Raw genomic sequence first — 24277 nt, 5'->3', positions numbered from 1 at the left:
GTCTACATCCAGGTTTCAGGCAGCAGGATGTATCTGCTATAGTAAGATCTGCTTTCTGTCCATCGTGAACCCAAGGGTGCTGGTGTTTTGGAGAGGGCATGAGGGTTACAACTCTGTCATAAAATTTGCTAGTGACTCAAAGCTTAGCAAACCAAATCCTTACCCCGGAAGACTTTTTAAATCTGCTTTGGAACACTTGATAGTTCATCAGTTTAGTAATGGGATACAAGGCTTTTCACCTCTTTGCTAATGAATTCAGTCCAGGTTGGTAGTGATTTAATGTTACCATGCAATAGCCATTTAGTGATTTTTACCTTCTTAAAGTCTTAGCCAATTGGAGTCTTACTATCAGCTTTAAACTGTTTGCTTTAGGAATTTATGTGGCCTCTATTACTGTAGTATCAGAGTGCTTCAAGGTCTTTAATGTATTTATTCTCACACCACCCCATTGGGTAGGGAAGTGCTGTTATCCCCATTTTGCAGATGGGAACTTGGGCACAGAGAGGTTAAGTGACTTGCCCAGGGTCAAACAGGGGATCTGTGGTGGGACAGGGAATTGAACTTGTGTCTCCCAAGTCCCAGGCTAGTGTCCTAATTGCTGGTTATCCTTCATCTTCTCCCCACTTCAGTGGGAGTAGAGTTAAACAAGCAAGGAGAGCTTTTGAAAATCCTACCGTAGTATTCGATTTATCCTCCCATAATTCAAAAAACGTTGAGACAAATTCAAACCTAATTAAGCAGGTACAACTCAGCTGATGTCACGGGAGATGCACCTTGCTTAGCCAGGTCTGAATTTTTCACTATAACTCAGTTGAAGTAATTATTCCATGTTTTCACTAAAATGGACTTAGTTACTCAAAGCCAGGTATTGGGACTTTACAGAGAGCACATCTTGTCCTGAACACCGGGAGTGCTTTCTATCACAAAACACTATGATCCCTTTGGCTGATTAAATAGCCACAGTGATCATCTCTGCAGTGAGTTTCTGCCAGGATTCTATTGGCCACCGTACAAAGAACCTTTAAGATGGGTGACACCAAAGCAGTAAAAAAAATGGGATATCCTCAGGACTGGAACGAGGACCATAACCCTCCTTCAAAAGAAACCTCATGCATTAGAATAAAAAAGTCAAAACAGCTGGCATGCTGAGGATTAAAAATGAATTAGAACATGTGCACAGTACAATGTTATTCCAACAAGCATTTCATAAGGACTTTATAATTTAGACCTGCTTTGTATACATGGGAGACAAACGGACATGAAAGACTGGAGTCTATCTGATCTACATTGCTTACTTCATTGAAGAATAAAGTGGGGGCAGGGACATTGTTGCACAGGGAACTTGAAGCTGTGGAGGAGATGAAGTTGGGGGAAAAGAGGTAGACATATCTTCACTTCCAATACGGAGAAGCTGCAGGGAGACTAACTTCTCTCCGCTGTTGATAGGAAGTAGCTGCAGCAAAATGGAAGTCATGAATTCCTTTTGTCCCCTTGTCTTCCCCCAAGTGGAATAGTGGCAACTTTTCTTATCCTCCTCTGTCTTGGCAAAGGAGGCAGTGTTAACTGTTATGTGATAATTGCTGCAATCTGAAGGGATTTTAAAAAGTGGTATTGCTTTATACTGGAAAGAAACTTTACTATTTGCAGATTGAGAGTCCAGTAAAATGCACTGGAATGATTTTCATTCCCCACACAGAGTTCAGCAGAGTTCCATTATGAAACAGGGAAGTGTTATTGGGTAGTTAATGGGTTTTTCTGAAATGTAGAAGGCAAAACCAATGCTAGGCTCGTGAGCTAATATTCTCAATCAAGTGTTCAAGCTAATAGGAAAGACTGAAGCCATCTTGGGGTGATTTTGCTCTCCCTTACCAGGTCTCTAAAGTATCTTGATCAACAGTGTCAAATGCTGCTGAGAAGTTGAACAATATGAGTAGGGAGGTTTTCCCATTGTCCACAACCAAGAGAGGACAATTCTCCAGTGTAAAGACTGTCTGTATGCCATATCCTGGTGTGAAGGATATTGCCAGGGGCTAAGATTCGTGATGTGACGGAGAGACTGCCGAGACTCATCAAGCCCTCAGATCGCTACCCCTTCCTGCTTCTCCACGTGGGCACCAATGATACTGCCAAGAATGACCTTGAGCGGATCACTGCGGACTACGTGGCTCTGGGAAGAAGGATAAAGGAGTTGGAGGCGCAAGTGGTGTTCTCGTCCATCCTCCCCGTGGAAGGAAAAGGCCTGGGTAGGGACCGTCGAATCGTGGAGGTCAACGAATGGCTACGCAGGTGGTGTCGGAGAGAAGGCTTTGGATTCTTTGACCATGGGATGGTGTTCCATGAAGGAGGAGTGCTGGGCAGAGACGGGCTCCATCTTACGAAGAGAGGGAAGAACATCTTTGCCAGCAGGCTGGCTAACCTAGTGAGGAGGGCTTTAAACTAGGTTCACCGGGGGAAGGAGACCAAAGCCCTGAGGTAAGTGGGAAAGCGGGATACCGGGAGGAAGCACAGGCAGGAATGTCTGTGAGGGGAGGGCTCCTGCCTCATACTGGGAATGAGGGGCGATCAACAGGTTATCTCAAGTGCTTATATACAAATGCACAAAGCCTTGGAAACAAGCAGGGAGAACTGGAGGTCCTGGTGATGTCAAGGAATTATGACGTGATTGGAATAACAGAGACTTGGTGGGATAACTCACATGACTGGAGTACAGTCATGGATGGTTATAAACTGTTCAGGAAGGACAGGCAGGGCAGAAAAGGTGGGGGAGTAGCACTGTATGTAAGGGAGCAGTATGACTGCTCAGAGCTCCGGTACGAAACTGTGGAAAAACCTGAGTGTCTCTGGATTAAGTTTAGAAGTGTGTGCAACAAGAGTGATGTCATGGTGGGAGTCTGCTATAGACCACCGGACCAGGGGGATGAGGTGGATGAGGCTTTCTTCCGGCAACTCACGGAAGCTACTAGATCGCATGCCCTGATTCTCATGGGTGACTTTAATTTTCCTGATATCTGCTGGGAGAGCAATACAGCGGTGCATAGACAATCCAGGAAGTTTTTGGAAAGCGTAGGGGACAATTTCCTGGTGCAAGTGCTAGGGGAGCCAACTAGGGGGAGCGCTTTTCTTGACCTGCTGCTCACAAACCGGGTAGAATTAGTGGGGGAAGCAAAAGTGGATGGGAATCTGGGAGGCAGTGACCATGAGTTGGTTGAGTTCAGGATCCTGACGCAGGGAAGAAAGGTAAGCAGCAGGATACGGACCCTGGACTTCAGGAAAGCAGACTTTGACTCCCTCAGGGAACAGATGGCCAGGATCCCCTGGGGGACTAACATGAAAGGGAAGGGAGTCCAGGAGAGCTGGCTGTATTTCAAGGAATCCCTGTTGAGGTGACAGGGACAAACCATCCCGATGAGTCGAAAGAATAGTAAATATGGCAGGCGACCAGCTTGGCTTAATGGTGAAATCCTAGCGGATCTTAAACATAAAAAAGAAGCTTACAAGAAGTGGAAGGTTGGACATATGACCAGGGAAGAGTATAAAAATATTGCTCGGGCATGTAGGAAAGATATCAGGAGGGCCAAATCGCACCTGGAGCTGCAGCTAGCAAGAGATGTCAAGAGTAACAAGAAGGGTTTCTTCAGGTATGTTGGCAACAAGAAGAAAGCCAAGGAAAGTGTGGGCCCCTTACTGAATGAGGGAGGCAAGCTAGTGACAGAGGATGTGGAAAAAGCTAATGTACTCAATGCTTTTTTTGCCTCTGTTTTCACTAACAAGGTCAGCTCCCAGACTGCTGTGCTGGGCATCACAAAATGGGGAAGAGATGGCCAGCCCTCTGTAGAGATAGAGGTGGTTAGGGACTATTTAGAAAAGCTGGACGTGCACAAGTCCATGGGGCCGGACGAATTGCATCCGAGAGTGCTGAGGGAATTGGCGGCTGTGATTGCAGAGCCCTTGGCCATTATCTTTGAAAACTCGTGGCGAACGGGGGAAGTCCCGGATGACTGGAAAAAGGCTAATGTAGTGCCCATCTTTAAAAAAGGGAAGAAGGAGGATCCTGGGAACTACAGGCCGGTCAGCCTCACCTCAGTCCCTGGAAAAATCATGGAGCAGGTCCTCAAAGAATCAATCCTGAAGCACTTAGAGGAGAGGAAAGTGATCAGGAACAGTCAGCATGGATTCACCAAGGGAAGGTCATGCCTGACTAATCTAATCGCCTTTTATGATGAGATTACTGGTTCTGTGGATGAAGGGAAAGCAGTGGATGTATTGTTTCTTGACTTTAGCAAAGCTTTTGACACGGTCTCCCACAGCATTCTTGTCAGCAAGTTAAGGAAGTATGGGCTGGATGAATGCACTATAAGGTGGGTAGAAAGCTGGCTAGATTGTCGGGCTCAACGGGTAGTGATCAATGGCTCCATGTCTAGTTGGCAGCCGGTGTCAAGTGGAGTGCCCCAGGGGTCGGTCCTGGGGCCCGTTTTGTTCAATATCTTCATAAATGATCTGGAGGATGGTGTGGATTGCACTCTCAGCAAATTTGCGGATGATACTAAACTGGGAGGAGTGGTAGATACGCTGGAGGGGAGGGATAGGATACAGAAGGACCTAGACAAATTGGAAGATTGGGCCAAAAGAAATCTAATGAGGTTCAATAAGGATAAGTGCAGGGTCCTGCACTTAGGATGGAAGAATCCAATGCACCGCTACAGACTAGGGACCGAATGGCTCGGCAGCAGTTCTGCGGAAAAGGACCTAGGGGTGACAGTGGACGAGAAACTGGATATGAGTCAGCAGTGTGCCCTTGTTGCCAAGAAGGCCAATGGCATTTTGGGATGTATAAGTAGGGGCATAGCGAGCAGATCGAGGGACGTGATCGTTCCCCTCTATTCGACACTGGTGAGGCCTCATCTGGAGTACTGTGTCCAGTTTTGGGCCCCACACTACAAGAAGGATGTGGATAAATTGGAAAGAGTACAGCGAAGGGCAACAAAAATGATTAGGGGTCTAGAGCACATGACTTATGAGGAGAGGCTGAGGGAGCTGGGATTGTTTAGTCTGCAGAAGAGAAGAATGAGGGGGGATTTGATAGCTGCTTTCAACTACCTGAAAGGGGGTTTCAAAGAGGATGGCTCTAGACTGTTCTCAATGGTAGCAGATGACAGAACGAGGAGTAATGGTCTCAAGTTGCAATGGGGGAGGTTTAGATTGGATATTAGGAAAAACTTTTTCACTAAGAGGGTGGTGAAACACTGGAATGCGTTACCTAGGGAGGTGGTAGAATCTCCTTCCTTAGAGGTTTTTAAGGTCAGGCTTGACAAAGCCCTGGCTAGGATGATTTAACTGGGACTTGGTCCTGCTTTGAGCAGGGGGTTGGACTAGATGACCTTCTGGGGTCCCTTCCAACCCTGATATTCTATGATTCTATGAAGGCCCAGTGAGAGGGGTGTAGGATATTGTCAGGTGGTGTTGGAGATGGAATTTTGCTTGCTTCTTTGTGATCTTGTTCAGAACGGAAGATTGGATTATGGGTGGTCATTGTCTGGATTGGTTGTCGAATGCAATTGATCTAAAGTATGGTGGCCTAGTGCACTACCATTAGGCGACTTTTTCACAGACCATCAGTAATCCAACTTCAGTAGCGTAGAGTGTCAAAATAATGTGCAATAGAAAGTTTGGAGGAGGAATGTGTTTTGGTTCAGATTTTGTTTTCTTTCTCTTTTTCCCTGCCATCTTTTGTTTTCCTTCTTGCTGACTTTTTCTGGCTCTCTGTCTTTCTCCTTTTTGTTTTCCACAATGAGTGCTGAACAGAAAATAAAATGCAGTGCACCAGTACTGAGCTGCATTTACCTGCAGCACCTGCTATGAGTGGAAATTGACTAAAATCACATAACTTCAGTGAATTTAACTCCTGCAGTTACTGTGGTTAAAATTCTTTGGGGCGGGAGCATTCTGCAAAGTGGACGCTAGAGTCCATTGACCTTTAAGATAAAAGTTTGGATGTTAAAGGAGAAAGCATAGCTATGTTACCAGACAAGAAAGAATGCAAGACTTGTTCATGTTGATGAGACATCAGCCAGCTAACAGCTACATTAGTAATAATACCGGAGTACTATCATTTCTGCCTAATATATAGTTGGAAACCTTTTTTGTTTGTTTCTTAAAGGCACAAGACCTGAATGTGATTGAAGAAGTGATAAGAATGATGTTAGAGATTATCAATTCCTGCTTGACAAATTCTCTCCATCACAACCCCAATTTGGTGTATGCACTGCTTTACAAGCGGGATCTGTTTGAACAGTTTCGAACTCACCCTTCCTTCCAGGACATAATGCAAAATATAGACCTGGTAAGTAATATTTATTAATCAGTTGCAAGCAGTAAAACAAGTCTCTTAAACACATTGTTAGCTGAATATGCTTTTGAGAGAAGTGGTGATTTTTTTCACATTTATATATCCCTTTCTTTTGCTAGATATTTTTAGACTCTATTAAAAATATTGAGCTTCCAAATCATGATTGTAGCTAAGAGAGGGGTGGAACTTGGGTTGTTCTCAACTCCTCTCCCTTCCTTCTGTCTCAGGGACTCCACCATGAACTGTACTGGATTCCATCCTTACTTGGCAGACACCATGACTTGTGCCATGAGATCTGGGGAACCCACTAATGAGGATTTCCCCAAGCTGCAACAAATCCTCTTCTGGAAGGAACCCCCTCCAAGTAGTTGCCTTTCAGTTTTCTAAGGGAGGCTAGCAGCAGCTACTCTTTATATCTGTTAATACTCCAGTGATGGAAGTGGAGGAAGAAATTGTGTAGGAAAGTTTCTCCTTCAGCTAACTGCAGGCAGGCAGCATGGCCTATCTGAACTTGTGCTGCTTTGACCTACAGAAGAGTATGGTGAGTAGGAGTTTAGGAAAAGCATAAAATGGAATTCTTAGCCTTAATTGCCCTGTAGGGTGAAAGAGCTCCTACTGCCACTCTCAAGTGGACCTGTACTGGTTATTATAAAGGATGAATTTCACTTTCTCTGTAGGGAGCCATGTTAGACCCTCATATGTGGCTCCATACATAGCAGGCTGCTGTGATGGGGGATTTGGTAGGAAAAGGGGTTGGTAGTTAAGTATTTTCTAATATGAAATTTAGTGGTGCCTTTAATATTCATATATTTAGGACCTGGATGATGATACTTGCTAGAAAATAACAAATGTTAAGGTTCAATAGATCAGTATTTTGGCCTCCATTAGTTGATATTTATACAGTAATTAAATTCAAATAGTTTTTTACCATCTCTTCTTGCCATAGTTCAGGCATACTGTTGGCTAGTTACACTCGTTGAGTGATATACTGATATTTTAATTTAATCTCACCAATGGTTTGTTTTCTTCTTTACTAGAAGAGCCAAATTAGCATTAGCAGCCTTATTTAGAAATTTAGATAGTAATTCACCACATTTCAAATCCATCGCCCTCTTTCAGTTTGGGTAACCAAATGAGTAGCATTCCACTTTTGTGTCATTGTATCTGCTGTATACAGTGGGGAACACACATGACCTGCTGAAGCTTTAGCTTACGGTTAAGTGCTTTTTTTCCTCAACTGCACCGTATCTAAACCTGAGCATAATTGTTATCTTTCTGTGGAAAAGTAAATGAATTGAAAACCATGAGTGTTTAAGTATAAAACAAAACTTGTTTTCATTTTTCCCTTCAGTTTTAATTAACCTGCTTTATAATTACAGATTGCTATGTACCAAAATATTTTTCTTCTCCCACTTCTCTCTTAATTGCGCAATGCTGATATCCATGCCATGTAGTCCTTATTAGTTGCTCCTTTGACATTTGAGGTCACTAATGAGAAGAGATGCACTAAAATTATTAAAGCAGCTCTTGTTATATGAGACACTACAAATACAGCATTTGAATACCCATAGTAATTCCAGGAGCTCTCTTTGACTTCACTAGGCATTCTACATGCACAGCATGGTTTCCAAGATAAGACTCCTAATTATCAGGAATTTACTGTAATTTTGTCCTAAGAGCAATGGATACAAGCTGCTGGAGCTTTAAGCTCTACCTAATTTTTCATGTGATGTCACTAAAAGCCTGTTCCTGAGTCGTGTATTGGGTTACTTTTACTTTAAAATACCACAGGAGTTTGACACACTTCTAAAGATCCATAAGCAAAGCCATTTTCATCCTTCTCTGAAGTGACTCAATTGCTGTTCTTTCTCCTCCACCCACTGTTCTCATTTTGCCAAAGATTTTTGAGGGGTAGAGTTCAGACTTCAAAATGCCCCAGGGTCTTTCGCAGCTACAGTGTTCAGAGGATGTAATGATGCCGGATTGGCTAGGAGAGGTGACCTATAGTACTTCATTTGCAGGTTGTGGGAATGGGAACAATGTTCCATCTAGACAAACACTAACTGAATAACTAACTAACCTTCACAGTTCCCCAGTGAGGTGGGTAGCCTCTGTACTTATTTTGTCAAGAGGTTTGCTTGTCCGTGGCCATGCAAGTCAGAGGCAGAGCCAGGAATAGAGCCCTGGCATTGCTGCCTGACAAATCCATGCCCACTAGGCTACGCCTTCTGTGGAAGACAGAGGCGTTCTTCCCCATGTAACAGTTAAATGTGGATTTACTAATGTAACCATTTAAACAAAACCCTTTAATGTTAGGATATAGGATAATGCCATGCAGGTTCTGAAGCCTTCTAACTATTTAAAGCCTTCCAAGGGAGTGTCTTGAAGTTTTAAATAACTTCTTTGTTAGGAAAGCAAAGATGTCAGAAATTCTATTTTTAAAATGTACCTGTCACCAGCTAGCAGATGGTGAGAGCTGTCAGCTTTCCCATCTGAATAAATGATTGGACTCAATAGACTCCTCTCCTCACCCCCAGTCCGGAAGTAATGCCTGCACAGTTGCCCTTCCCTGAAGAAAAGAATCAGTCTTTTTTAGATTGTAGTTGCAAAACCATATGGACAAGTCCTCCCAACACTCTCAAAAGTGTAGTAAGGAGTATTACCCCCACTTTACAGATGGAAACACTGAGGCAATGAGGTTAAGACCACAGAAGGTGTAAGCATCTGAATAGAGCCCAAGTGTCCCTGACTCCCAGAACTGTGCTCTTGCCACTACATTTCCCTTCTCTGCTCTGTGGACTTGATCCTGCCATATATGATTCTCAGGGTGCTGCAGAGTGCATGGAGTCGTGTGGGAGGATGCTGACCACACTGTGGAGTGGCACACAATCTAAAGCCCATCTTAGTGCAGGGATTCACGCATGCAGCAGGAAACAGCCTCCCCCCCATGGAAAGTTGGTGCCACAGATGATCTAATGGCTTCACAACACTGCAAAGGGGGATTCCATCTGGGGTCTCTCTCTGACTGGCTGTGGTAGGGACACCAAGGCTGGCCAGTCTTCAGACGTGCCTCTTCTCCAGCAGGGCTGCCTGTGTTCAGAGTCTTTGTGTTTGGGGTGCAGCTGCCCAGTCCCTGGCTACATGATGGTCCCTAAGCTTCCAGGTGTAGGGATATTTGGCAGTGGGAGGGCATCTTCCCTCATGCCTTCTAAATCACTTGTCTGACTCTGCAGAGATTGTGATGCCACATGCCAACTCAACCCATCATCACCCGTATCTGACCCCTACCACATGGCAAACGTGTGTAGCTCTCCACACCAGGTGCCACTGGGGACTCCTGCTAGCAGGGGTGCTGCACTCATCACTTATGCAGACCCCATTCGTGCAGTAGCGCTACTCCTTGTACAACTGGCAGGATCAGGAGTCATCAACAAAATCCTGCTTACAGAGTGGAATCATTCTCCCTTTACACCGGACATAGGATTTTTCCCACTTAAACTGTAAGCAGCATGAAAGTGTTCAGTGCAGAAGATAGCTGATGGTTTATCCAGTGTGAAAAATCTGTAGAGTTTTTCATACAGTGGTCGCTGTTAAAAACTTGCTCAGCTGCCTTAGATAACTAATAACTTTGCCTCAGTATTTGAAGTATTCAAGTTATTCCCTAGAGGTAATGTTGCGGATACCGATGTAACCTCTATATTTATGGCAGGTGTTTAAGGGTAACTAGAGTAAAAAGCACTTTCCAATGTAAACTTGACATTAATTATATTTCCCTTCTCTGTATCTTTTATAAACAAACTAGTAATCACCATCACAGTATGACTGGGAACATATGGGCACACTTATGACTGGGAACATATGGGCATACTGTAAACAATAGACTGAAATCAAAATACCCTCCGTTTCCTATTAATTTACTTTTAAATTTAGAAAGTCATCTTACTGGGATATTGTGTATCTTGTTGAGCTAAATGGGATATTCTTGCTCTGGCTCATCTAGCACAGAGGAATGGTATGATTTCTATTCCAACTTACTACTGAAACCCCGCATTGCAGACTTTGTACCTGTCTTCATTCCACAAATGATCCCTAATTTGGTAAACTGCCTCATATGTCCCAGAAGTTTGGTAGAGGCTCCTGACAGGTAATTGCTAGGACTGGACCTGTGCCAGGAATGTCATGGAGAGTCATTGACTTCATTACTTTCACAACTGCTGTGAGAGTTGGATGGATGTGATAAGTAGTTGAACAAACGTCATTAGGATCTGCTAAAATCCTTGTTTGATAGGTAGGCTGATAGAGAGCTGGAGCTCAGCAGCATCAGTGTGATGATGCAGATGATCAGCCCAGTGTTTCCTAGTGAGAACTTTAATTCCTCAGAGTGTCTCATGGCTCCCATCTCCCTCCCCAGTTAGAGACTTCTAAATTAGGAGATGTGGCTTGGCTCTAATATGGCAGCTTTTATTTTTGGGCCTGTTATTACAGAACTTACACTGCACATGAGCACTCTTTTGCATTAAAAATGGAATGCAAAGGTTATTTTTGGTACCAAACACTGTTAATGGCTTGTGGGGTTTGTTTTGTTCAGTTAGGGTTTTTTTTATTACATTCCATGTTCTAAAAATGTCTGCTGGAAAAATTGCAGCAGAGTCTGTTGAAATATTCCCAATGAAAGATTTTTCATGATAATTTGCCTGGTTTTGATTTGTAAAACTTACCCAGTACTGTAGCATTCTTACAATATTTAATAATTTTCCATGAAAGGATCACTTGAAAATGGTCCCAGAGTCCCACGGAAGGTTCTCAGATTATTTAGTGAACCTACTCTGAGCTTTAAGGTCCTGCCAGCTGTGTTTACTGTTACTTTGGGTTTGATGTTGAACCATTTGCACAGTTCTCATTGCTGATGCCTGAAGCCACTTTTGTTAGGGCTAAAGAGATAGTCAGAGGGTCTGTTTCACCTGTGCTGCAGGCCAGTAGGGGCCAACAGCAGTGTGACAATGTATACCTTCAAATCAGCGGCACTGCGATGGGTACCCGCATGGCCCCACAGTATGCCAACATTTTTATGGCTGACTTAGAACAACGCTTCCTCAGCTCTCGTCCCCTAATGCCCCTACTCTATTTGCGCTACATTGATGACATCTTCATCATCTGGACCCATGGAAAAGAAGCTCTTGAGGAATTCCACCATGATTTCAACAATTTCCATCCCACCATCAACCTCAGCCTGGACCAGTCCATACAAGAGATCCACTTCCTGGACACCACGGTGCTAATAAGCGATGGTCACATAAACACCACCCTATACCGGAAATCTACTGACCGCTATTCCTACCTACATGCCTGCAGCTTTCATCCAGACCACACCACACGATCCATTGTCTACAGCCAAGCTCTACGATACAACCGCATTTGCTCCAACCCCTCAGACAGAGAAACACCTACAAGATCTCTATCAAGCATTCTTACAACTACAATACCCACCTGCTGAAATGAAGAAACAGATTGACAGAGCCAGAAGACTACCCAGAAGTCACCTACTACAGGACAGGCCCAACAAAGAAAACAACAGAACGCCACTAGCCATCACCTTCAGCCCCCAACTAAAACCTCTCCAACGCATCATCAAGAATCTACAACCTATCCTGAAGGACGACCCATCACTCTCACAGATCTTGGGAGACAAGCCAGTCCTTGCTTACAAACAGCCCCCCAACATGAAGCAAATACTCACCAGCAACCACAAACCACACAACAGAACCACTAACCCAGGAACCTATCCTTGCAACAAAGCCCGTTGCCAACTGTGTCCACATATCTATTCAGGGGACACCATCATAGGGCCTAATCACATCAGCCACACTATCAGAGGCTCGTTCACCTGCACATCTACCAATGTGATGTATGCCATCATGTGCCAGCAATGCCCCTCTGCCATGTACATTGGTCAAACTGGACAGTCTCTACATAAAAGAATAATGGACACAAATCAGATGTCAAGAATTATAACATTCAAAAACCAGTCGGAGAACAGTTCAATCTCTCTGGTCACTCGATTACAGACCTAAGAGTGGCTATCCTTCAACAAAAAAAACTTCAAAAACAGACTCCAACGAGAGATTGCTGAATTGGAATTAATTTGCAAACTGGATACAATTAATTAAGGCTTGAATAGAGACTGGGAGTGGATGGGTCATTACACAAAGTAAAAATATTTCCCCATGTTATTTCCCCCCCCCCCCCACTGTTCATCAGATGTTCTTGTCAGCTGCTGGAAATGGCCCACTTTGATTATCACTACAAAAGGTTTTCTTCCTCTTTTACCGCTCTTCCCTCCCCCCCTTCCCCGCTGCTGGTAATAGCCCATCTTAAGTGATCACACTGGTTAGTGTGTGTATGGTAACACCCATTGTTTCATGTTCTCTGTGTGTGTATATAAATCTCCCCACTGTATTTTCCACTGAATGCATCCGATGAAGTGAGCTGTAGCTCACGAAAGCTTATGCTCAAATAAATTTGTTAGTCTCTAAGGTGCCACAAGTACTCCTTTTCTTTTTGCGAATACAGACTAACATGGCTGCTACTCTGAAACCTGTCATTAAACAATTGTATATTTTATGTTAATATATCTATTTATTTAGATTTCAGTCTTAAACTCCACACCAAAAAATACCCATCCAAAGCTCTGTGTGCCTTGACATACATTGAAAACACAATATTGGAGATAAAAGTAAAAATTGACCAAAGCAGCAGCTCTTCCTCCCACTTAACTCTATATGAAATACAAGATTACTTACACATATATTGGTATCTTTTCCTCATTGTTTTACACAAAATGGTGCCCACAGTACCAAGATTGCCCACAATTCCTTCAACAGAAATCATTTTGAGTAGAGCAATTTTATATAAGTTGGTTAGATGCATGAGGTAACTTTTTTGTTCAGTGAAGCCACAAACTACACATATTAAAACATTTTATTGTATTTAGGCCAGACGTATCAATATTAAATATATTGATATCCACTTTATCAAGTATTCACATGCTCCCAGTATTTTTGGGTATTTCGCATTATTTAATTAAATTCCCATTTTAGCCAATGAGCTGTTGCTCATTGCTTGTTGCTTGACAGAACATTTCAAACATAATAATTTTATATCCTTTGTATAACACATTGCTTCAGGACAAGATATTTATGTGTGGTGTAAAAGATATGTCTGTTGGTTTGATGGGACTGCCTAAAAGTTAAAAGATTTTGTAACTTTATAATGACATATTCAAACCACTTTTTAACTATATTATTTCCCTTTAAACCATTGCTTAAATTCTCTTGTGAAAAGGATCCCTTCAGTTATTGTAATATTATAATTTTGTATTTAATTTGTTTTGTACTTTGCAATTTCCAGAGAAGATTGCTCTGCAACCTGGCAAATCTACCTGTTCTAAAAGGAGGCAGAGTTTGCAGGCTCAAGGTAAAGGAGTGCCTAGTTTGAATCCCAAAGTAATCAAACCATCAGCTGTCTTTGTTTTACTAACAGCAGCCCAGTTGTGAGGCATAATTAGGTTAATGCTTCCTGGCTCCAGCTGTGTGTCTCACTCAATAGAACAAAGGCAGCTCCGCTGAGATTTTATAATACAGTACACTTTTTTTAAAAAAACTTGGAGATGATTAACAAAGGTTACTTCAGTGTGCTAGAGTTGTAAAGCTTCAGATGCATAATGTGGAATTACTGCTTTTCTAAAATGATGCACACAGTTTCACCCATCTAGACTGCATCCCCACATTATAGGAACATGTACACAGACGTATTTGCATATGGAATATGTACACTGATTTGGGTATTTGCATATGGAGATAGTCAATTAGACATCCAACTACTCACTTGTGCATGCAAACTTGTGGTATTTCTGTAGGCACAGTAAGTACGTGCAGTTGTGCTCTGGGAATTGGGTTCTGAATTATCCCCCTTTTTCGTAGAACTGCAGGCAGGATCTTGTGTCGTTGGTGAGAATTTCTCCTCTCTGCCCTCTTGTACACTGTACTGTGCTTCATGGTTACCACCATCTTCTAGATGAACTAATGTCATTTGCAAAGTTCTTTAGGTTCTTTGGGCATGAAAGGAGCTAGAGAAATGTAGGATGATTGAATTATTGTTCAATGTTGTTCCAAATCAGGAAATGGGGCTGGACCAGCTGCTTCTACTGGAATCTGAAGGTGAATGATGGGGGTGAACCCCTGACTGACAGGGGCAAGCTGGACCAGAGAAGGGAGAATAAAATATGGCCAGTGGGATGCTTGGCCAGTGGGATGCATGAGGAGTTCAGAACTTTGGGGGAGCAGCAACAGGAAGGGACAAACAGGGTAAACATGTGGGGAACCTGGATGCATGCTTAGTTTTAATCTCTGTGATTTGGGTACCCCTGAAGTTCCACTCTAGTGTTGCCAACTCTCGCAGTTTTAGCACCATATTTCATGATTTTTTTAAATCCCCAGTCCTTGGGAGTCATGTGATTACATGCAAATCTCAGTTTCCATTTTTGAAAACAAAAATACATTTCTGGCCATCATGGTTGTGGAGAAAAGCTTGAAAAGTTGGACCCTAAAGGCTCAAAATGTAGAGGTGCACACATGAAACTAAAAAAAATTTCCTGATTTGGGGGGACCTGACTCATGATATTTGGACACTTGGGATTGGCAATACTGCCAGCCCCCTGTCTATGGTCTGTGATTCATGTGGGTTTTGGATCTCTTCCCTCCACATTCCACCTTTATTAACACTGAGTCCCAAACCCTGTGCTCCCTGGGCGCCTCATTTCTCTGCTCACTCTGCCTCTGGTTTAGTTATGTTGATGGGTTTATTCTATTTTTCTTTAACCCCAATAATCACCCCCTCCTTGGGGCTCAGCCAGCTTATAACTGGAGAGGCGGAGAGCCAGGGCAGTAGTTTGTTCAGTGGTTGTTCCCAGTGTATGGGTCTGGGAAAAGTGCTCATTTCCCAATTTTCCAAGAGCAGCAAAATCTCAAGCTAGCACCACGATACTACTTTGAATGTGAGAGTTGGCATCTCTGAATACTTGGGTCCAACTGTGATGGAAACATTAATCTATCCCATTTTCTAAAATTGATGCTTTGCTTCAACCGCAAGTTATTGGTCCTGAGGCAGGAATCATTGGATAACATTTTATAGTCTGTATTATGCTAGAGGTTAGACTGCCAAAGCAAGATTGTTCCCAACAGTGCTTTTGCTAATCCTTTCTCCAGTCTAGTTTTGAAATTGTTTTCGCAATGTGACATCCACTGTGAAGCCTTAAGTAGTCCATGAATTTGTTTCAATAGAAACTGACTTGTTATAAGCCTGTTTCAGTCACATATGACCGAGAAGTTTTCTTGTATATGTAACAGCGGAAGAAATAAATCAGGTATTGCATAGATTTCTGTTGTTTAGGAAACTTTCTACTTGCGCACATTAGCAACATAATATATATGAACAGAATGTCAACATGTGTTGATACTGGCACTAAAAATTGTAAATCTATTAACTGAATTGCATTGCTAAATAAACCGTATTAAATTAATCATCTACCAACATTGACCATTGAAGAAAGCTGATAATTTTTATTAACTTGTCATAAATCAGCAAATTTCTTGATTGTGGCATAAGTAATTACGAGTGCTTTGAAAAGAAAAGTTTAAAGATATTCTGATCAAGAGAGGGAGAGAAAATGATCGTTTCATTGGTAAACTGGTAAAATTATCTCTTTCTTGCACTTGTTTATATATTATCACTTTCTATTTCAGGTGATCAGCTTTTTCAGCTCACGGTTAGAGCAAGCTGGAGCCCAGCTGTCAGTGGAGAGAGTTCTGGAAATTATCAAACAAGGAGCTGTTGCATTGCCCAAAGACAGACTAAGAGTAAGTGGTGGCAAAGACTTAGTCAATTCAAATGTAATGTTCCAATTAATTATGTCAAAATGTCATTTTTCTTTTGAGATCAGGTCATACAGTACTGCATTATGGATTGTAATATGCTTGTGTTTTAATTTAAAATACCTCATTAATTTGGACTATAAGCTTATGTTTTGATTTTGTGTGTGTGTGAAATGTATTTTCTTGATTTGCTAGTGAATTTTGGTGCCTACGATTTGGAGAAATTAGAACACGTCCAGGGTGGGGCTTTCTCATAATGTCTCAGAGATGGAGTCTTTTCTCTTTGACCACACTGTAAACATTCTCAACCAGGCCCTCATCATTTCCCATTTTTACTACTGCGTCGTCATCCTCTCTGGCCTTCCAGACACCCACATTGCTCCCTTCAGGTCCATTCAAACACTGTTAAGATCATTTTCCTGACCCATAGTTCAGGGGTAGGAACAAAATGGTCTAGTGGAAACAAGCCTAGGGCCTGAGTAATCCTAATCTTGCTTAGCCACAAGCATCCTGGGAAAGCCACTTAATCTACCCAGAGCTTCAGTTCCCCATCTGTATAATGGGGATTATAGCACTTTCCTACCTCTCAGGGGAGTGTTATGAGGGTAAAATCCAATAATGATTGTGTGATACTACAGAAATGAGGGCCATATAAGTACCTAGATAGGTAGATACAAAAAGAAAAGGAGTACTTGTGGCACCTTAGAGACTAACAAATTTATTAGAGCATAAGCTTTCGTGAGCTACAGCTCACTTCATCGGATGCATTTGGTGGCTTGATAGGTAGATAGGTAGATGTAACTCCTGTCTTTGAAACACTCCCCCTTCTCCACTACATCAAATAGATGCTGTAATCCTCTTCAAGCCCAACCCTCCCTCAATATCCAATCTTGTATTATTGCATTGTTGTTTCTCTCTACTGCTGTTCCGCCAACAATGGCACCCTCCAGCACCCATTCATCCACATCTTACACCACCACCTTTGCACTCTCTTCCATGCTGTCCCTTACACATTGTACTCCTTCCCCGTCTAGTCTATAAAGCCACTACTTTGTCCTTCATCAGATTCCTCCTCCAGATCCACTTCTAGTGTGATACTTTCAGGAAACTATCGACTGATAACAGTGCATGGCAGAGGATGAATGACCAGTTGTGACTGCTGATATTTTATTGATTTGTATCTTATTTAAAAAAAAAAATCCCAGGAACCATCTAGCTGTGCATGTAATTAGCCTATGAAGCAAATGTTTTTGTTACAGTTTCCTTCCTCTTCCTTGTTCCACTTGCTACACCCTCTGGTACCACAGAGACAGTCTGAAAATGAACACTACATCTTGAGTTATTTCCATTCCATGTATGGAATTGTTAGAGAAAAAGCATTCTTGTATGAATAAATAAAAGCTCCAGGTAATCAAAAGATCAATAGTGTTGCTTGACATTAATTCATTGTTAGATAGTGAATTGAAGTACACAAAGATCTGAGGTTTATTCATTACCTTTTTTCAAAAGTCACCCAAGTTAGAGTCAGGGCAAGAAGAGAGCCCAGGCATTCTGACTGCTAGTCTGCTACTCTGACCACTAGACAACACTCGCTCCCAAATACTGACTTTATTATTGTTGCCCCATTGCTGACCAAAGGTCACATCAGAGCAGGTCAGTTTTTTGTCTGGAGCAGATATCAGTGATTCAGAGTCAAGGTTTTCCTTAGTGTGTGTGTGTGTCTGTGTGTTTGTTTATAAAATGTACACAAGCCCCATTTCCTCAAGTGGGTGGTAACAAACGGTAGCCCAAGCAACTGTCTCTTGCCCCTCAGCCCTGTCCCTCAAAAGAAACTGGTTTGTGCCTCTGTCTCTCTCTCTCTCTCTCTCTCTCTCTCTCTGTCTCTCTCTGTCCATGGCACCTCATAGATCTTCCTGCTCTAGCCCCTGACTTTTTTCACCTGGGAAACTCCTAGCCCAAGGCTAGAGCAGATTAGCCTGAAGGGCAGAATGAGCATCTACCCTCTTTTTCTGCAGCAGCACTGCGCCATAAAAAGAACCTCAGAGCTTCAACTACCAGACAAAGGAGAGTGCCTTAATCCTATAATACTGTGAATGACTCTCTGGGTATGGCACTGCATGCCATGGTTACCTCCGTCTACAGGAATTTTCATCTTGAGTGCTCAAACATCAGTAATCCCTGATGTTGAGTGAGGTTGATGAACAGTAAACAGGCCCTGGGGTGGAAGGGTGAGGACTGAAGCCGTCTACTCACTGACTCAAGGCAGACGCGCATCCTGGTAGCTCCATTCTTGACTCGGTTATTGTGGGTTTAGTGGAAGAAATAACTTCAGATTAATTAGATTTACCTAGATTTTGAGCAAATTGTTGGAGCCATTGTTAAAATACGAAAAAATGTAAACCAAAAAAAAGCACTTGCACCCATGATCCTGATCTGCACAATGGTGCTTATGCGTTTCACTCTACTCCATGCCACTCCTCATCACTTTCACACTGGGAAGTGGCATGTGACTGACAGGAACACATACCTGTAACTCAAACGCAAATCTCAGATTGCTAATTAAATTGAACTTTTTAGGTAAATATGTGAAAAATCATCCCCTGAATTTGGCAAATACATGCCAAGAACTGGAGGCTCTCTGTCTTAGTATCCTTACAAGAAGCAACCTTGCTGCTGTTCAAGATAAAAATAGTGTAATTAACGTTACTTTAAATCATGTGCTTTTAGCCATATACTGTGTAAGTCAGGGAAAGTCCAAGCTGAGTAATTAGCTTTTTAGAAGACTCCTGCATAAACAGAGAGATAAAGGGCAGGTGCTGAAATCAAGAGCTGGTTATTTCTCTTTCAGCCTGAGAGAGAAGATAAATTAAGCTAATAAGCCTGGGAGTGAGGTGGAAACCACAGCTCATAGATAGAGCTGTCTCCTTTGCAGACAAGCAGGCCACAATCCAGGCTCCCTTTTTTATTGCAGAAGCTTATTACGGGCAATTTAAAGATCATGGTGATAGGTGAAAATTGGCCTTAGTGTCTCGCTCTCTCTTTTAAACTCACAAGTTGTCTTTTCTTCCTTTCAGTGAATTATCTGTAGTTTGAGGATTAGGATCGTGAGAGAAGTGAGACTGTGTCTGGAGTCTGGGATTTATCTCAGGATTTTCAATGGGAGTTAGCCAGCAGATAACTGCTATTTTACAATAAGTGGGAAAACTTGTTCTGAATGCCAGATATTAACTGGAAGCTGATATTTGGGTTCATGGAGTGAACACACTTGAGAGACCACATTTCATGCTTTTGAAAGAAATTTCCCAGTGGCTAAGCCATTTAAACTAAAAACATTTTATTTTTACAAACACTTGCTTAAGTTGGATTTCCGCCCTGCCTGATTTTTTCCACTGTGTTGATTTGTATTTGCTTCTTTTTTCTATGTTTCTTTATAATCTCTCCCTGTGCTCGACAGAAGCAGTTATGCTCTTATACTGTGCCTCTCTGATATGAGTCAAGCATTTAACAGTCATTAAAACTTGTTCTAGTTTTACGAGCAATAAAATTCACTCAACAAAATGTAAAAGGAAAAAAACCTTTTTCCATCCAATCCCTGGACCCTGACTGAACAAAAAACCAGAGTTTGAGTGTTCAGGGCAAGTCTCAGGGTATGTCAACAAAGCATTTTGGAGTGAGCCTCCCAGTTCAGGTCACTTCCGAGTCCGAGCTCCAACCCATGCCTCAATTTCAAGGCACTGTCTATGCAGCTATTTTTAGGGCACTAGCATGAGCCCTGCTAGGCCAAGTCTGTCAACCTGGGCTAGGAGGTTCACTCCAGAATCGCTGTGTAAACATACCCTCTGAGGCTTGCTCCTCTCTGAGCTGAGCAGTTCCAGGTCCTTCAGCTCCTGTTTGTTACATAGGAAGCAAGCCCTTAGTCACCAGATAGCAGGGGGTAGGGAGGGAATGGGATAGTTCCTGAGTACTGCCTAACAGCTGTCCCAGAACTGCTGTACAGAAGACAGACAATGAAATCGTGAAAAGAAAAGGAGTACTTGTGGCACCTTAGAGACTAACAAATTTATTAGAGCATAAGCTTTCGTGAGCTACAGCTCACTTCATCGGAGCTGTAGCTCACAAAAGCTTATGCTCTAATAAATTTGTTAGTCTCTAAGGTGCCACAAGTACTCCTTTTCTTTTTGCGAATACAGACTAACACGGCTGCTACTCTGAAATAAAATCGTGGTTATAATTAAAATAAATCATGGTTTTGGGCCAAGGTGGCAATGGAGGACTCCGTCTTCTGGCTGTTAAATTCTAGGGCTTGTCTGCACTGCAAAGTTAACTCGTGTTATAGCTCAAGAGTTGCCCCTAATTTGACTCTTATCTATGCACAAAAGCCCTTAATTTGAGTGCAGTGGTGCTTTTCACTCAAGTTGGCTGGCCCAAGAGAGGGGGTATAGACTTAAGCTAGAGTGAGCACAACATGTCTGCTGCTGACATAACCACTGCAGCATCAACATAGGCTAGCATCACTCAACTGCCTCTAGTTCTCCAATGTTTTCCCAGAAGTCGCCCCATGTGCTCAGAAAGGACAGACAAGTTTTCCCACAATACAATGTGAAAGAATTCATAGAGCAGCTTATCTTACTGCAGTCCTAAAAATCCTAGCATGTGCCCTCAGAAATCTTAGCATCATGCACAAGTGAGTGTGGTGCTAGTGGCTGCAGCAACTCAAGTGTGTTTTCACAGTGTGGCTACTCTCACTTTGAGCTAAGCTAACTTGTGAGGCGTAACTGGAATGTAGATATAACTCAAGTTAGCTCTGCAGCGAAGATGTACCCTTCGAGGAAAGTGCCTTTGACCTCCCAGAAGCTGGAGAGAGGAAGCTTCTGAATTTACAATGCAGAGGGCAGGCAATTTGCTGGTTCTGCTGCTGACTTCTCAGAAGCCTGGAAGGGTTCTGTTCTCTCCTCTGGGGTGATCAGAAGGGCATTGGCATCTTTTGTTCACTTCGTTGCCCCTTTATGAGACTCATAGTCCGGTACTGCCTGAGCCCATGAAGAGTGAGGGGAGTGCCATCAGCAAATAAATACTGGGTTCATAAATCTTGTGCAGTATGAAATCAACCCCCACATCAGTGTAACTTGCAAATAATTGACATATATTGGCAACTGCAGTTCGATACTAGAGTGAGTCATCCTCGGTCTTCCATTGCACTGGGATTCTCAGATACTGGCCTTGGCTGTAGAACACTTTTTTATCTAAGGCTAGACAGCTTGGCCCTCTGTTTGAATGCAGACACTGCCACGGTTATGCTTGCCTTTGCTATCTTCCAACTATATTACTGCAATGTGCTCTTCAGTGTTTATTGTACATCTGGTGCAAAATGCAAAGACCCACATCCTGAGGACATTGGGTCACTATGAGTACATTACACCAGTGCCCCATTTGCATTTGGGTCCAAGATCCAGGGATCTCTCAAAGCTAAGTGACTGGGCAATAAAATGGCAGATGAAATTCAATGTTGATAAATGCAAAGTAATGCACTTTGGAAAACATAATCCCAACTATACATATAAAATGATGGGGTCTAAAATAGCAGTTACCACTCAAGAAAGCGATCTTGTGGATAGTTCTCTGAAAACATCCACTCAGTGTGCAGCAGCAGTCAAAAAAGCAAACAGAATGTTGGGAATCATTAAGAAAGGGATAGATAATAAGACAGAAAATATCATATTGCTTCTGTATAAATCCCTGGTACGCCCACATCTTGAATACTGCGTGCACATGTGGTCGTCACATCTCTAAAAAGATATATTGGAATTGGAAAGTGTTCAGAAAAGGGCAACAAAAATGTTTAGGGGTACGGAATGGGTTTCGTATGAGGAAAGATTAATAAGGCTGGGACTTTTCAGCTTGGAAAAGAGACGACTAAGGGGGAATTGAGAGAGGTCTATAAAATCATGACTTTTGTGGAGAGAGTAAATAAGTAAGTGTTGTTTACTCCTCCTCCTAACACAAGAACTAGGGTTAACCACATGAAATTAATAGGCAGCAGGTTTAAAACAAACCAAAGGAAGTATTTCTTCACACAACACACAGTCAGCCTGGGAATTCTTTGCCAGAGGATGTTTTGAAGGCCAAGACTATAACAGGGTTCAAAAAAGAACTAGATAAATTCATGGAGGATAGGTCCATCAGTGGCTATTACCCAGAATGGGCAGGGATGGTGCCCCAGCCTCTGTTTGCCCGAAGCTTGGAATGAGCAATAGGAGATGGATCACTTGATGATTACCTGTTCTGTTCATTCCCTCTGGGGCACCTGGCATTGGCCACTGTCGGAAGACAGGACACTGGGCTAGATGGACCTTTGGTCTGATCCAGTATGGCCGTTCTTATGTAATTTAGGGAATTGGTTACAATGTGTAAAACCTTACATGGTCTAGGGTGCAACTACGTGGGAGATCATCCCTCACTCTGTGAACCATGACACCAGTTGATATCAGCTGGATTGCTCTTGCTGATGATTCATGGAGTTTCATTGTAGGAGTCCTTGCAACAGGGCATTCCCCAATGAGTTCCCCAGTGCTTGGAGGTCATGCTGCTGTGCTGTGCCGGAACAAGACTTCAAGGAGTTTCAGGGCACAATGCAAGGCACATTTGTTTACACAGGCCTTTAATTAAGCCATTGCAGACATACGGTTTACTAATTTAAACAGGTTGTTTCTGCCTGTGACTGTTTTATGATTGTTTTAATTGTTGTAATAGTGCCCAGCTGCCATGGACGCTGGGCACTGCATAAGAATATGTAAATTAATGCCACATGGCATTGCAAAGGAGAAAATGGCAGATTAATGATGGAGACTAGGGACTCTGGGGCGTAGTGCTGGGTGAGGGAGACAGAAAACTTCCTAAAATAAATTCATCAGATTTTTCTCCATATTTATGTTTTTCTGCTCTGAAAGGTCAAGGATCTGACAATACTGGAAACTGACTGTGTCTAATACATCCTTAGATCTGACATTATGCAGGCAGCTGTAATGCAGACTTCCCTTTACTAACCCACAGCTGCTGTTAACCCTTAACCTGAGGAATATCAAACTGGAAGGAGGAATGTAGGATGTATTTTTGGCAAACTGCTTTTGCGGCTCTCCAGAACTGATGCTAAAAACAATACATCGTGGTTTTATTGGGGCAGCATGGACCATGACTAAAAATGAAAGCATGGTTCTAGTGTATGTCTACAGACCAAAGCAATGCAACTCAGACGTTGGGCTGATTTTCATTGTTTCATAATGAAAGAGACTAAGGCCTGGTCTGCAGCTAAAACTTAGGTTCTCATACCCGGTGTGACATAGTTGAGTCAATCTAACCTCCATTGTAGCAGACACTGCCAAATCGGCTGAAGAATTCTTCTGTCATCTTAGCTCACCATGTTTTGAGGGAGCAGATTTACTGCAGCAACAGAAAAATCCCTTCTGTTGCTGTAGTAAGTGCCTATGCTACAGTAGAGAAGCTGCAGCTTTGTCACTGTGGCGCTTGTAGTGTAGACATACCCCTAGAGATGTCACTTTCTCACTTTGGAGCTGTTTGAGAAGCAGTGAATAATAATTCATGTTCCTTTTGAAAGCATTCATACCCAGAGGTCATATTCTCACAGGCTTTTGGCAGAGAAGAATATGCTGCTTGTCCCTCAACAAATATGCTTTGGGACAGTCAGGTGTTCCAGGAACAATTTATGTGAAGTGTTGTGACAGGAGTTATGACAGTAGATGGCCCCATTGAGGATGGTGCCCAAGGGCTTGTCTGTGTACAAACTTGCACTGGTTTAATTAAATAGCCTTAGTTAAAGTGGTTGAAAACCCTTGTGTGGAAGCTCTTATTTAATAGTGGCTTATTTCCATTTAGTTTAAACCTGTTCCTAATTGTCTTAAACTCAGGCTATGTTTACACTTAGCACTTCTGTTGGTAAAACTTTTTTCCGTCTGGGTTTAAAAAAAACCCACCCCTGACTGATGTA

General features: G+C 42.6%; 1 protein-coding gene across 3 annotated transcripts in view; it reads left to right on the top strand.

Moving 5' to 3' along the window:
• The window catches only part of DYM (dymeclin), a 389914-nt gene that overhangs the window by 326588 nt on the left and 39049 nt on the right, over nucleotides 1–24277 (top strand). The window contains exons 16-18 of one of the 3 annotated variants that reach the window (XR_006281709.1): nucleotides 6158–6340; nucleotides 16147–16942; nucleotides 17067–19821. Coding sequence is in view for 2 of the 3 variants with exons in the window: in XM_043515244.1 (XP_043371179.1) it covers nucleotides 6158–6340; nucleotides 16147–16260; nucleotides 17535–17669 (432 nt within the window). In the remaining variant the exon portion in view is untranslated. Of the gene's footprint in view, nucleotides 1–6157; nucleotides 6341–16146; nucleotides 16943–17066; nucleotides 19822–24277 lie in introns of those variants that run through there. The other 2 variants (XM_043515244.1, XM_038401598.2) reach the window with 2 other exon arrangements.

The sequence above is a fragment of the Dermochelys coriacea genome, chromosome 5 (assembly GCF_009764565.3).
Source record: "Dermochelys coriacea isolate rDerCor1 chromosome 5, rDerCor1.pri.v4, whole genome shotgun sequence".
In the NCBI taxonomy this organism is placed as follows: domain Eukaryota; kingdom Metazoa; phylum Chordata; order Testudines; family Dermochelyidae; genus Dermochelys; species Dermochelys coriacea.
This window is presented reverse-complemented; position numbering and strand designations above follow the sequence as displayed.